Here is a 16531-nt window from a genome sequence, read left to right on the forward strand (position 1 = left end):
ATCAAGACAGCATTAAGTGCGATGCCGACCTATTAAATGTCTCTCTTCAAAGTGCAATAAGGGTGGCGAAAAGGATGGAAAAATTGATAAGGGATTTCTTGTGGGACGGAGCCGATGAGGAGACACATTGCCATGTCGTTGGGTGGGATCAACTTTGTAAATCAAAGGATCGGGGAGGACTGGGGTTGGGGAATATTTGTTTGACGAAAAAGGCGATTCTTGGGAAATGGTGGTGGAGATGCTCAGTGGAAAAAGAATCTTTGTGGAAGACAGTAATCAAGAGCATTTATGGTCTACAAGAGAACGAGTGGGATGTGAGGTTGGCTAGGAACGCAACTTCTAAAAGCCCATGGAAATTTATCTCTCGTTCTTACTCGATTTTTCATCTTCTGATTAGGGCAGTGTTAAAAGGGGGGAATATCATTCGCTTTTGGGAAGACATTTTGGGGGGGAGGGGTCTTGTCGTTCAAAGAGCGTTTTCCATCCCTGTTTCACATTTCCACCTCTACTAATAAACCGATCAGTTCCTTTTTAGATGTCAACGATCTTCGAGTCAATCCTGACTTTCATTGGGATGTGCGTTTCAGGAGAGCTTTAAATGAGGTAGAATTAGATGAATTCGGTGATCTTTTAGGGTCGTTAGATGCGGTTAGGTTGGAGCGGGGCACGGATGATTTTAGAGTTTGGATGGGGGACTCTTCCGGGTCTTTTTCTGTTCGGTCTTTCTATGATTTTTTCTTCCCGGGTTCAATTTTCCCTTTATTACCGTATTACTATAATATTTGGAAGATACCGGTCCCGTACAACGTTCAAGTCTTCTCGTGGATAGTGGCTTTGGGGAAACTGCCCAGTTGCGATTCATTGCAAAAAAAGTGGTCTAGCTGTGCATTATGCCCTCAATGGTGTAGTTTATGCCAGAAACATGAGGAGAATCAAGACCATCTTTTGTTGCATTGTTCTTTCTCGACTGGAATTTGGACAAAAGTACTACAAGAGCTGGGTTTCGACTGGACCTTTCCAAAAGAGCCCGGGACTTGTTTCTTATGGAGACAGTATTCCACAACGGGAAAAGGAATAAAAGCTTTTGGTAGTTCACGGCATTTTTGGTCGATATGGTTGGAGAGGAACAATAGAATATTCACAGATTCAGCGGAGTCTTTGGACGATGTATGGGCGAAAATCAAATTCAAGGTTGAGACTTGGACCACGAAATTGCCGGAATTTAACCACTTATTTATTTCTGATTTAGTTAGGGATTGGAAGTTTGTATGCTGCTGATATTAGTTTAGAATTGTTTTTTAAATCTCTTTTGTAATCCGGCCTACTTTTTTTAATAAATTTTTACTTTTTAGTTTCATAACAAAAAAAAAAAAAAGATAAGAGATCCAATTTTGAATATTGCATTTATCTCGTGCAAAATCTGGTAGCATGGGGGAGTAAAAAGCAAACTGTGATGGCTCAAGCAAGTGTTGTAGCAGAGTTTAGGTCAATAGCTTGGGAAATATGTTGAGGCTGTGATCAACTTGGAAGTTTGAAATCAAATGGAAAGTGTCACTAAAGCTTATAGTGGTAATTTGCCTACAACCCTATAAAACTTGATAGGACAAAAGAAGTCGAGGCTGATAGACACTCGACAATGGAGAAGTTTGATAGCGGCTTATTTTCTTCTAAATATGTGTCTACAAGTGATCAAGTAGCAGTTTCTAGCCATAGGATAGCCTAATGTGGTTTGTCAAAGATTATAAAGTAAGCTTGGAATGAAAGGCATCCCACTCACCAGCTTGAAGGGGACTATCAGGAAGTACGATATATATATTTAGAAAATATTTGGGATTGTCAAAAAAATTTGTACTATGATTTAACTTCTTTCCTTTTTAGAGGATTTTTTCCCACTTCTTTTGTTCACTGTCATTGTACATATTCTAGGATAATTTGTGATGAATAACAATATCAGAATTACTTTCTTTTTGTTCATAGGCGTATTTAACTAGTAAAAAAGTTTGTTAAGTTACCATTACATTGCACTGGTAAGTAAGAATGAATTAAAAGCATTATTAAGCAACCATTAATGTTAATCAACCTTATTATATTGAACCATGATCTTCAAAAACTCTATTCAGGTTTTTATTGATTTTGAAATAAGCAATCAAGGAAAATGTTGAAGTACTTGCAGTTGAAGATGAGATTAAGCTGAATACCTAAAAGGGACTTATGAGAAAATATAAGTATAGACCCGATAACATTGGGATGACAGTATTAACTTGAAAGTGAGCCCTACGTGCTTGATACAAAGTCTTTTATGATTTCAATCATTTTAGCTCGATTTTATTTGGCTTGTCCGGCATTAATTCCCACTTTCATTGATTCATTCCTCATTTACAGAAATAAAATTATCCGACATATCTGAAGTCAATACATAAATTTACTCGTGAAAAATACAGTTTAACAAGGTCATGGAAACAAAGACTATATTAATAAATAAACTACCTCAACACAGATGTGCCATATGTCTCCAGTTTTATTGACCAGTGGGTCCAATGATATTGTAATCATCCCTTGATCATCTATGTTCTGGTTTTCTCTGAACACACATATAAAAGGTTTTCAAGTGAAAGCCACATTTTAGAGATGGATCTCCTCTGTCATGAACAATGTTGGCCACTTAGTTTTTTTACAGAAAAACATATATGTTTAAAACATAATTACATAGAATCGAGATATGAACAGACACTAACAGAGATAGTACATGAAATGAACATGTACATCAACATTACTGATATATCAGAAAACCAACGACGCTAAATCGCATTAAAGTTTGAGACAGGATGCACTCGTGAATGTATTGTAGTTTATCGAACAGAACTTTGGCTATTAAAGTACAATTGAAGTATTAGATTCTCCATAAAGATCTCTTCAAGTATACAATATGAAATAAAAATATATGGATTATTACAATGGATTGTCCACATACATACTAAAGTGTTTGTGATAGGAAGTGATAGTAAGTAGACTGTGAGAGATACAGCTTGTGAGGCTACATATCTAAAGAAACGGGCTGAATGAAAGAAGAAAGTAACATCGACATATTTCTCATCTTTGAAATTTAAGATACAGCAAAAAACCCTCCGCTGGTTTCAAAATCTGTCAAATACATCCCCAAGTATATAATTGACACCATAAAATTTTGCCAATTTGAATTTTTTAGGCTATGCTGCCTAGCTTGTCCAGGAAGTTTCGATGTCATAAACATATATTTGAAGTATCCGTGACATGGCTACTACAGTTTAAATACCAAACTAGTTCACCAAAATTTCAGAGCAAAAATTAAACAATGACAAAATTTTGTATTATATAGATGATAAAGGAAACTCGGTCAAATAATTTTGTTCGACCCAATATCAAAAAGGAAAAAGACAAAATTGGCTTCCAACAGAAAATGGCACATAACTTATGAACCAAACATCACATAATGAGATATGAAACAAACATAGAACATGGAAAAACAGAAAGTTCCTGGTATGAGAAGAAAAAATCCATTCAAACCTCTTTTGAGGAAACAAGCAAAGTGTAACAGCTGTAGCATTTTGGGAGAAAATAGCAAAATTGATTCCACTTTCAACCTCTGACACTCCTAGGGGTTGTGCCTGACCTGGAAAAACTTTAAGCGATGGCACCTCTAACTGGGATGATTCTTCCTAGAGTAGAGAAACAAGAGGAGGAAAAGTATTTATTCACAAACAAGAGCCTGATACAATATAGAAAAACACTTGTTTATCATAATCATGAAAAAGAAGTCTTAGAGCTTCAATTTTGCATATACATTTTCAAATAAAAAAAAATCTACTGCCAAACAAACTAGGTGTCAGGTGATCATGGTCAATCACATTTGTTGATCAAAAGACACTCACTGAAAATTTGAAGGAAGTAACGGACAAAATAACTAGGCTACAATGGTAATAAATGTAGTAGATACAAGTAAAAAAACGAACAATTGATTTCGTGTCGGCACATCGCCCCAAAAGAAATAGGTCATATGCTTTCAGATATACAAAAATGTCGCATACAAATATCAGCCAGAGATAAAACTACCATACAAGTAAATTAATTCCCATTCAAAGAAAATAACATCAAATACTCTAATAGAAAGGTATATATTCCAAAAAAAACAATGACATGCCATGCCAACAGTAACCTGAAATATGATTACTAAACATGTAGTCTACACATGATACAGTACGTGAACTAAAAAAAATGACATATATCACTGTATCCTCCTCCATCACAGCATTTCATCAAACAGTAAATGTTGAAATCAGAAACAATTATGCTATTAAAATTGCAAGGATGCGAGTGCGAGCATCCTATAGACAAACCTCCTCAACAACAACGTCCATTCTTTCTCCTGCTGTACTTGCATAAACTAAAACATTCCTTTGGCTCCTTACACCCAATTCCGGCCTTGCCTGAGCCATTTATTTAAAGCAAATAATGATACTTCTTTAATGAAAACTATTGCCACTATACTATGATAAAAAATAAAAATAAATAAAAAAAAAGGTAGCAATGGAGCTTACATTCCAAGAAGATATAGGCATACACCTGGAAGCATATGACGCTCGATCACCTGAATTTGATCTGCAAGTAAAACTCCTACAAAAGAAGCCCATGGTATGCACGACACATACATAAACAGATAGGTGGAAAAAACAAAACTGAAGTCCATAAGAATGGTTAGCTAATCTTACCTCATCATATGGTTGGAGCGAACAGAGGGGCAGTAGTTGCTCGAAACAGCCGAATGTGACAAAATCATCACGTTCCTAATCGATGGTATACCAATTTTTTTATAACAAGATCATTGATCAAGTTTCGACTTAACTAATCAAATGGGCTCCCAAATATTTTAAAAAAATGCTTGGAATCGAACGGAATTCCCCAATCGTAATTCCTACTTACAGAGAAAAGGGGGCCTGAATAACACAGTGAGATGCCTTGATATTTGATAAGTGAAAGTGCGGAAGAGAGAGAGATCCCACTGCTCTTTCAAGCAAAACATCCTTTCTGGTTGCTCCCTATGGATAGCGAGCCGCGTGGCGAGGCGGGAAGGTGGTTCGCTTTTCAAGAAAAAACGTGTAAACGTAGTACTAAAAAAATAGTTTTATTGAAGTCTCAACACATTATACAAATACAAATTTTAAGTATTAATTAAATATAATTTTTAAGTATAAAATGCTATATTTTTTTTTACACACACAAATATATAGTTGAGATTATAACACAAATGTATATGTTTCAGATATCAAGTGCTTCATATTGGTAAGAAATTGTCCATGCATCCAAACAAGCACTTACATGAAGAGGAAAAACAAATAACATTGTAAAATAAATTACCAAAATTGACCAAAAAAAAATAGAAATACTAAAACTCAATTCTTATAACATAACAAACCAAAATTACAAATAGTTAAACATAGAAGATGAAAAAAGTTGATGGCGAAGGTGTTGTTGGAGCATCTTGTCATTTTCAGATTATTTGAATAAATGGCTTGAATGGCTATGTGAAACGGTTAGAGTGCTCGAACACAAGAAATGAAGATAAAATGAAATGCATAAAATGTGGAAAAATTGGAAGGAATTAAATGCGTTTAACATTGAACATATATATGATTCGATTTTATATATATGACAGTTCATGTGTCTGTATGTCACTGGTGAATCTTGAAATTTTTAAAAGTCAAAAAATGTCGGTTTATATATTTGGGTGACAAAATCCGACTAATAAAAACTGATTAAGCAATAATTAGGATTTAAAATAATTCATATTATTTAATATCGGACCGTTCAATAAGATTAATATGTTCCAAAGAGAAACGGTCATAGCATATGATAAAATCAAACTTTTAAAAACTCCATCTAGAGCGCTCGGAGTTGTGTAGCAGTTTGATATATTGTTTTATATGCTCGACTTTTGTTCCTCCTAAATTTATGCACTAATTTAAACAATTAAACCAAGAATATTAGAAAATTTAGCATCTGGTAATGACTTAATGAAGATGTCAACAACTTGTTGGTTCATAAGATGTACTCCAACTGGGAATGACGGGATTCAGATCAAGATCAGAAGATGGCTGAGCAATCACCTTCTCAGCCCAGTCCATTTTGCAGACTCAGGGCTTAGGAGAATGAACAAAGAAAAACTTGTTCGACCATCCCTTTATGAGAGATTGAGACTCCTCCTAGAAACTGGTGGTCTATTCGGGTGTTTATATAGAAACGGCCTGAGGAAACTCTTGTAATATGTAAAAATTTAAGAAGAAGAGTTGAGCTAATAAGAATTCTAAAGTAGCTAAAAAAACTCCCAGGGAGAGGAAAGTAGAGTGGGAGTTTGGGGTTAATTGGATGGGAAAAAACAATAATGTTAGTACATTTTTTGGATAATATGGTGGAAGGGAAACCTAATACTCATATCTATTTGTAACGTCTGAAAATCAGTCTACCTGAACCGCATGCATGAAAATTGTTAAATTACTAAAATATTTTAATCACTACAAGAAAATTGATCTATAGTGACGGGAAATATCGTCATTAAATGTCCAAAACCTGTCATAAATAAATTTTAATGACGGGAAATTTCCCATCATATACCTTAATTACTGCCATTCTGGGTAAAAGTAATTAATAACGGTAAAGAGATGTCGTCATTATTGTTATAACATATTTAATGATGAGATTATACCGTCATTAAAATGAATATAAATGACCGAATTTTTCTTCATTATACTACCATTTGCCTCTCATTAAATAATATTTTAATGACAACACATCTCCTCGTTATATCATTATTTAGCCCTCACTATATGTTATTTTATTGATGAAATTTACTGTAATTATTAGTTATTAGCCCCTCACTAAAAATCGATTTAACTATGAAATTACCTCTCATTAAATCATTAATTACCCTCGTTAAAAAATTTTTAATTGTGATGAAATTTATAATAATTATTTTATATGAATTTGTCATTATATTAAAAGATAACATTAATAAAAAAATATGAAATCTGGAACAAGTAATTTTTTTGAACAAAATATTTTATATAAACAACTCCATCCATATCTATTCATATATTCAAAATATACAGAATTGCAATTTGTTCCAGAACATGAGTTCTATTTTGATGGATACTTGAAGTATTTCCTAATATCTACCCCTTGGAGTACAAAAATATTTGAGGACCATAAATGATGATCACTTAGTAGTTGCTTCAAAATATCATGTACTAATTCCCTAATCAATGCTTGAATTCTTCTTTGAAGCATGAAATCAGATTAAGGCAGTGTATCATCTGTAAAACAAAATTAGAAAAAAAAAAATTAAATAAAGATGTAATCCAAATATAAAGTAAGAGTAAAAATTTTATGGATGTCGAAATTTGTAAACAAGATATTCTGAAAACAATGATATATTATGTCAAATACATGTGAAGTGAATTTTTAAATAATTAAAAAATAAAGTCTATATACATGTCAACACAAAATCGCAAATTCCACAGAAAAAAAACCTCTTATCAAAAATATTATTCTCATACAAAAAGCGAATGCCAGAAAATTATGCAGATAAACCAAACACATGAAGCCTGGAATATTGATGTTAAACAAGTGCACAACTTTTTATTGAGAAAATTTTTAGAAGCCACAAACACAATTTTGAGTTGCTTAAATGATCCTTTGATTCCAACTCTTCAGCACATCAATCCTCAACTAAAAACCCACATAAAAGACAAAGCGATGTTGTTGGATTCACTAAAATGGATCAAAATGTCTACAAGAAAAAAGGGAGATACACAAAGGGGTATTATATCATGGGAAGAAACTAATAAATCCATGACCTTTGATCTTACAAGTCCACTTGTCCGTAACAATTTGCTTCATTATTAGCTCACCTTGATTTTGGGTAATTTACTAGAAATGTATGCCAAGTTAAAGGGGCATTATATCATGGGGAGACGCCTAATACACACAACTAGCAAACTCTCAAAAAGGAATAAATGCAGAATAATGTATAAACCTGAAAGTAAACTATTTGTAGTAAAACATTCAAGGTAGCAGACCACCACCTTCACCAGACATTGTAGGTGCTTCTAAAGTTGCTTGGTTTTCATTCTCGATTTTGATAACCTACTTTTTCAATTCCATCCATGCGTCTTAAGGTTATTATTTTCTTCTTCCTGTCTCATGGAGCGTAGCCATCTCAAGATCTTTTTATATAAGCAGCTTGTGAATATTTAAAACGTTCTTTTCATTCCACCTTCAAAACCAAAGACATGACTATGGCACTGTGGTCCAAACACTTTTCAACAACCTCAATATGTGAGAGTGATGCATTAGATTGAACAGTCTTCACAATCTCCTCAAGTCCATCATCAGTCATTAAATAATGTAAACCCATTTTGTTAAAAGATTAAGTATGTATTTCATATTTTCTCGCTTTTGGCTCACAAGTTCCATTGTTCATTTAAATAAAATTTTTGCAATATCAGTGGGTATCTCCCTGAAAGATATACAAACAGATATTTATGTTAAAGATTAAGATATATGAATATATACATACATATGTTTAGTAAGCAAAAAAATCATAAATAATAAACATATAGATGTTTATGACCATTTCATATATATGTGTGGCTTGGTTCCAGTTCGATGAGGCATTACTCCATTTACCTGATTATTAGAATTCTGGTTACTGGTTTTCTACATAAATCACAAACCAAATCACAATAATCACTTCCATGAGTGCAATTTAACTGCAAAATGAAGATATTTCTGATTACACTCTGAACCAATATATTATACCTGAAACTCATCAGTTAAGAACTTATTAGTTACAAGTCAGTCCCATTCTTTAGAACTAAACCCTTGCAACACATTTTTTAAAACTTCAGCTTTAGTTTTACAAGGTCTCACATAATCAACATTCAAGGATGACCTCCATGTTGTCCACAAAGCCCCCATATGCTCACGATATAACTCTATACTAGGACTGAAAAAGTATTCATGCAACATATTCATGATACAACAATAGCAAATGACATGTTATCTCTATTTTTAATGGTAGATTTACTAAAATTTAAAATATATTAGAATATGTTATTATCTCTATGCTAACAATAAATTCACCTGAAAATAATTCTTTTACCTTCACCGAATCCCACATGTGTTGCTTTTCAAATTCATTCAACTCTTTCCATGTTTTCACTTGTATAGGGCAGATATGCTTGTCGTGCACGATTTTCCCCAAGTGTCTTGACCAATATCTATGTTTTTTTCCCACTGCACGATTGTTGTAGAATTCGATCTCCATCATTTCTCTGCTTTTTAAAGTTGCGATTTTCTTATTCATATTTTTTCCTCTAACTTTTCTCTCTTTTTGAGTTGCTGAATCTATTAATTGAATTGAAGTAATAAATAATTGTATCAAGATTTTAATTTGAAATCAATAGAAAATGCATAATACGCTACATTTCAAATATATTATACTTACCATCAACATATTCGTCTGTAACAACATAGCTCGATTCACCACTTGCCCCATCTTCAGTCATGGGAGTAAATTTAGCAACAAGATAATAACCAACAGCCTCAATTGGTATTTGAAAATCTTAAATAAATAATATTACAATAATAAATTATGGTTCATGGAGCATATAATATTATTTTAGCCAAAGAACTTGCATTGTTGATCGTACATTCCCTGATAGATTGCAAGTCAGTCTCGATATCAGAGTTCTTCGAAATAGTTATGAACCACTGAACTGTATTAGCTTGTTCACTTCCATTTACCACACCCCCCCCCCCCCCCCCCCCCCCCCGGTACAATGACCTTTTCATTTGTCTTATAATCACCCAATATTTCAGTATCTCTCATTTTTGGAACTATTGAGATTGGGATATAATCTGTACAAATTTAAAGAAAATAAATAAATGATACAGAAAAACAAGAAAAACTCAAAATAAATAACTCTTTATTAACGCTACCAGATGTTGGATTGTCTTCAGGCAGTTTGAAGAGCAATGGTTGAGCAGTTTCATCCACATCTACATAAATGTCTATGTTCTCCACGTACTCATGTTCTTTCAACATAGCCAATAAATCTTTATCATTTCTCAAAGTCTTACCATCCTCATCCATGACTTTGAAACCAACAGAATATATGCCAATGAACTTTTTACCTATGTTCAAGATTTCTAAGAAAGAACTATCATCCGTAAAATCACTTTATTTCCATTCATCTTCCCCAAAATGCACAATAAGAGTATGGGGTGAAATTCCACCTTTTGGAAGAAAAAAAAAACACTTTTTACAATTATATCAATATATTTTCACTTAAAAATAGAGGGAGCGACCTAAAAAATTGCATGAGTTATAAATTACAATGTATACATAAAGTTTAGAGGTTTACCAATTCTTCGTTGATAGCCGCTATATTGAGCTTCTTGCTCTTTAACCTGTAGTCTTTGAATTCTCCCTAAGCTTCTTGCTCTTCAACCTGTAGCCTTTGAATTCCAACCATTATTGATGTTGTCAATGGCATAAAACACTTGTGAATCTTGATTGGCGAGAATAAGGGCTCGTTTGTTTTCCAAAAACGATGGCAATTGATGCTAGTGAATCCATATTCATCTACTTTGGCTCCTTTCTCATTATCATGCACATCGAACCATCTACATCGAAATAAAACCACTAGTTTTCCATCAAGATACTGCAGTTCAAGAATCTCTGTCGACACTCCCACTCCATGATAGTCAACATAATTCTTCTCACTACCTATATCACCGATTACACACACCCCAGAATTTTGTGTTTTACATCCGTTGTCACGAGCTTCAATCCGAAACCTATATCCGTTGACAACATAACAACTAAAGAATGTAACATACATTGAAGGATCACAACACAACGATAGCAGGTCATGATATTTACTGTGTTGGTCTTGCATTTTCATTTTGTCAACCTACAATAAATTACAATGTAAACAACTCGAACAAATAATCTTGTTCAACACAAAATAATTTATAACAATAGAATCACTTACTTGTTGTTTAAACCAACCAATAAAATTGTTATTCCATTCGTCATCCGATAGTTGTGGTGTATTATTTTTCTCATTGTTTGAGTACTCTCTGAGTTACAACGTTAATGAGAAATGCATATATATAAAAGAAAAAAGAAATGGTTGTTTAGATGTATTTGAGCTTACTCGAGGAAAGGTTGTACTTCATCGCATTTCTTTAAAATATAGATATGAGCTTTTTCCCATGCATTGTCATCGAGAATACGACTTATACCAGCTCCTAATGCTCGTCCACATTGCGAAAATATGGATATTTCACCTTTATATTTATGAAAGCCACTGTCATGGTTTCGCTCAAGTCTACTGAATTTTGTCTCAATGTCTTTCAAGTATCTTGAGCAAAGAGTCATACACTCCTTTGCTATATAGCCCTTTGTTATTGAGCCTTCCAGATGAGCAATGTTTCGAATCAGTTGTTTTAACTCATACAACATATGCTCAATAGGGTACATCCATCGATATTGTACAAGTTCACCAATTATAGACTCCTTAGCCAAATGAACAGGCAAATGCACCATCACATCAAAAAACAAAGGGAGGAAAACTTGTTTCAACTTGAAAAGAGTAATCGGAATTTGGGATTCAATCTTTTGTAACTCACATACCTTCAATGTTTTAGCACCCAAACTAGTAAAGAACTTAACTTTGAAAGCAAATTTATCCATCATATTGCTGAGAAACAATAATCCAACAGAAGGGCTTTGTAATGGTACACATCTTCTTTGCAAAGGTTTTAACAACAATGTTATTTACGCTGAGATTTCAGTCGGTACCCATGCAAGAAAGCCTGTGTTTATTACCCGTATAACACTAAAACTCCAATCGATAACTTCTCATCTATTCCATTTAAAAGAAAGCAATTTCCAATACGACTATGTTATGCAATGACCATTAATAAAGCACAAGGGCAAACTTTAGATTATGTTGGTGTGTATTTAAAAGAGCCTGTTTTCTCACATTGACAACTTTATGTTGTGCTATCAAGATCCGAAACCATCGATCAATTGACCGTGCTGCTTAGACCATCAATCCCATTTGTTCGAAGTACAAATTAGACTAAAACATCGTGTATCGTAAGGTGTTAGAGTCTGCTAATATACGCTAGCATAGGCAAGCTCTTAACCTACTTTCTTTATACATATTACATGCCCGTTTCTTATGCTTTTTTGGATGGTTAAATGCACTAACCTCTTATTTGAATTGTGCATCGTTATTTTAAAAACCTTCATATCTAAGGCTGCTACATTTAATTTCACGTTACTTAAAATAAAGCAATACTTTTAGTTTCAGGTTTTACATCCTCAAAACTCCAATGAAATCTCCAGTAATTAAAATTGTTTGGAAATTCCTACCACATAAACTACAATTATTATTGTTATAGTAATCAATTTCTTCACCTAAAATTAACTGCTACAATTTTCTAAATTGCGCGTACTGATTCTTCTCCATTTTTGTTCCCATTTAGGTTAATGGAAGATAAGTGCACAACGCTTGAACATCTAAAACCTGATCTTCACAACTGGTTCGTCAAATTTTTTGTGTCAGAGTAAACACCAATCCACTTTGCAAAATGAGGAAGACAACAAAAACTTGTTTTCATTGACAAAGAGGTTCATTCATTTATATTTTTTCCCAAAAACTTATTGATGTTGCATATCTGTTACTTCTATAATTTATGTCAGCAGAATACAAGCATGCAGTGCATCATTTACGAAAATGATGTCGACCAATTTGACAAATTGCTTACGTTGTACAAAACATACTGTGTGGGCAATGCAAAAATTAAAGAAATAAGTGGCAACACCCCAATTCTGGCAGCTTCCAAATATCAAATGATCCTTAATAGGACTGCCTACATCAAGCTTACCGCTGAGGAAAATCGGTTACCTGTTGCCCCTACCTATCAGTTGAAACCATTTGCACAATGTCATGAATTAGCAGATGCTGCAAACAAACAAATCAGTTATGATCATCCTCAGGTTTTTCTCCTCTGTATAGTTATAACATTACTTTTAATTCTGACTTGATTAATTTTTTTACCAGATTTGTTATTCAGCGTCATACATGTCTTCCCAGCACGCTATGTCGAACTAAAAGAAACTTACATGATTTTGTAGTTGTCAATGAAGAGTAAGCCACTTTAGCTCAAAACACATAATGTAAACTTGTACGATTCAAAACTTTATCCAAATCTATTGAATTCACAATTAGAGTTTTATTATGTGCACAAGTGTACACCCTTAATCCTTACATTGTGGGAGGAATTTCTTCAAAGCGAGGCAACCTATTTAGCTGAAAATGTTCACTATATGCCCATAATTTTAGGAATGCGGCTTTCTGTCAACACCTTTTATGGTAAAATTTCTTTTTTATTAACCTATCAAAAAATGAAAATGGCTTGTTAAAATGATTCATAACTTAATATATGTTGTTGCTAAATGTTCACATTCGATCTAATACAATTATTTTGTCGTATCCAGATGACGCTAAGAATCATTTTAAAAGTACATTCTCACAGGAAATGTATTATTGTAGGGCTGTCCATTGGAACATTTCCCAATAGCACTATTTTATTTGATCCTCCAATACCACAGACAAAGCAGTTGAAATTATGGTAATTTACAACTTCACCATTAATATGTTTTTTAAAGTTTCACAACTACTTATTCTTTGACCAACAAACTACTATATTTAACGCATGGTTTACCATTCTCATATTTCGTTATTCAGATGCTTATATTTTGCACATTTTTTTATTTGCACATATCGCATTCATTTAACTTATTATTTATATCGAAAACAAACAACATTATAGTTATTTCTGCCAAACTATAACTCATTATGTTATCCATTACTACAACTCTTGTACCACCACCAACTTAGACCTCGGCAGATCTCAAACATAAACTGAAATCTTTATACTTTTGCTTTAAAAATCGGTTATTCATCTTCGAAGTATAATACGACAATTTGTTCCCAAAAATTCTTTTTAATCCACGTACTCTTTTTTTTTTATTGTTGATATGTGAAACGTTTAACAATTTCAGCTTGATATTTTAGCTACATTTGTTTTTTTTTTCTTATCTTGTATTTTCTAACATTATTCATCGTCTGAGCATAATTCACATGATAAAGTTTACAAACATTAAAAAATATGATAAATGAAAAATTCACTATTTGTTATTTTGTATAGAGTTTTACGATTACTCCTTGCTCTTTCAGAAAAAAAAAATCTTTTTTTTCTTGCTTATTTTTGCTCATAATTCATTATCTACAACAAAATAAGATGAGATATTGTTACATTACCTAATTTTAGTCACTTTTGTTAGCCATTATTTAATTTGTTGTAAAACTAAAACCTTACACCTCTTTAAGAAGTGTGCAGCATAAACTGAAATCTACAATTGATATCCACCATATTCATAACCACACTCTCATTTTACATATTGTTCTTCTAGAGCTGAAACAAAAATAAATGTTTGCATATTTTCCTGTCATCTAATTTACACTTGTAGCTTTTGTTTTAACTTATTAACTACAACAAAACAACATAAAGTACTATTACCAAGGCCTAATTTTAGCCACTTTTATTAGTTATTGTTGCATTTCTTGTATAGCTAACACATTAGAACCCTTTACGTGGTGCCAGCATAAACTGAAATCTACAATTGATTTCCATCCTATTCTTAGCCACAGTCTTACTTTACATATTGTTCTTTCAGACTTCAAAGTACATAGTCAGGCAATTTGTGAGTATAACCATGTTAACTTTTCATATTCTTGAACCTTATATTCTTCTCATAATTCAAAGATATTTTCATTCATTATCATTGTCTGCTTTTCAAAACTTCTACTACTTACATTACAAGTAAACCAAATCAAACTTTGGAGCGGTTTTTTTTTTTTTTTTTGCTTAACACATAGTTTGTTTATGTTTATCTTTAAGTATGCTAGCTTTCTATAAATACAAAAAAGTAACTTACACACCAAAACTTTCATAGGATGAAATCTAACAAAGAATATATAGAGACTGTTATTTCCCAGAGGCAGTATGAGAAAGAAAAGCAGAGCATATACCAACCATTTGAATATCATATTTGCAAAATCAGTCAAATTCTAAGCCTGACTGAAATGGTAATATCTTACTCATTCAAACACTACTTTGCATTTCTATAAATTTCATGAGTACACCCTAATATCACTAGATTTTTACTCACATGTTAAATCTTTCTGGGTTAGGGCTAGACTAAAGATTACTAATCTAGAGCGCATTCTATATTTTTTAGCATGCCCAAGCTGTTCTAGACCTTGTGGAGATTCGTATACATACAAATTCACGTGATTCTACTGCAATCGTGATTTTCCAAGTCCAAAACCACTGTTAGTTATCTATATACTTTAAATACCTAAGATATTAACATAATAATATCTAATACTTTTACTCCAAATTGTAAAAACCTTACATTGTCACCAACTATTTCCATATAGATTACGTTTTCAGGTAGAATTATTTGACGGGACTGGGAGTCTGAATGCCTACGTGGAACACAAGGAAGCTACAATCTTGTTAGGCTTGTCAGCAGAAGAGATCATTACAGCTGAACACGAGGTAAAATTGATTAAGACACAGTTTTCTTCAACACAAAACTCTCCATATCTTTTATATTTTATTTAACTTACATACAACAAGAAAGACAACTTAAATCTTACGAAATCAACGAAAAATCAAAGATTTGCAATTTCTCTTCCAAATTAGAACGTCCAGAAATGAAGCAAGGGGTAGAAGTTTTGTCAGGAACACAGTTATAGCATGTCTTCCGCCAATTGAACCATCATCAACATCGCACACTTTTGATGAAAAGAGCTCATCTTTACATGTGCACAAAGAGTTACTCCAGATGTTACCACACTTGATTCTCAAGGAAGCTCCTCAACAGTACAGAATGCACATCTTCCAACAAATCATATTGAACATCATCCCAGTACAACTGTTAAAAGAAAACTCAATTCCAAAGAAGATATAGTACAGAGAGATCTGAAATATGCTAAAGAAGATGATCGAGCAAAACTTGCACAGTAAAATCCCCAATAAAAATATGATTTTGTATGCTCAAAATAAATCGCAAGTGCACGATGTCAAGTTATAATATAGTGTACGTGAGTACAAGTATCGTTCCACTGAAGACTGTGTTTCACAATTATTATTTTAGTTATTAAAACTTTAGCGACAAAATTTGATTGTTTGTTTTATGACTAATAAAAGTCAAGAAAATTTAAATAAACAAGCTCAAAGATTAAATGATGAAATATGAATGCTAAATCAATGGATTAAATTTCAAATGATAAAAGAATTTGTTGGGAATTCTGGTTCACCTACCCCTTATTAATTAATTAATTCGTTC

At 32.9% G+C, this 16531-nt stretch overlaps 1 protein-coding gene and 1 long non-coding RNA gene across 2 annotated transcripts in view; one reads left to right on the forward strand and one right to left on the reverse strand.

The window, feature by feature from the left end:
• Nucleotides 1–5147, reverse strand: part of LOC140828251 (isoamylase 3, chloroplastic-like) — a 64827-nt gene extending 59680 nt beyond the window's left edge. Inside the window, 6 exon segments of the mRNA XM_073191240.1 lie at nt 2488–2581; nt 3544–3695; nt 4374–4463; nt 4575–4650; nt 4746–4820; nt 4957–5147. Of these exon segments, the coding sequence (XP_073047341.1) occupies nt 2488–2581; nt 3544–3695; nt 4374–4463; nt 4575–4650; nt 4746–4813 (480 nt within the window). The 5' untranslated portion in view covers nt 4814–4820; nt 4957–5147.
• An 8211-nt stretch (nt 5148–13358) lies between these two features.
• LOC140811650 (uncharacterized) lies at nt 13359–15276 on the forward strand. The gene is made up of 3 exons (XR_012113501.1): nt 13359–13484; nt 13665–13743; nt 15131–15276. It is a non-coding gene; the product is annotated as an uncharacterized lncRNA (long non-coding RNA).
• Nucleotides 15277–16531: the final 1255 nt, after the last annotated feature.

Source organism: Primulina eburnea, chromosome 1 (assembly GCF_022965805.1).
Source record: "Primulina eburnea isolate SZY01 chromosome 1, ASM2296580v1, whole genome shotgun sequence".
NCBI classification, from domain to species: Eukaryota; Viridiplantae; Streptophyta; class Magnoliopsida; order Lamiales; family Gesneriaceae; genus Primulina; species Primulina eburnea.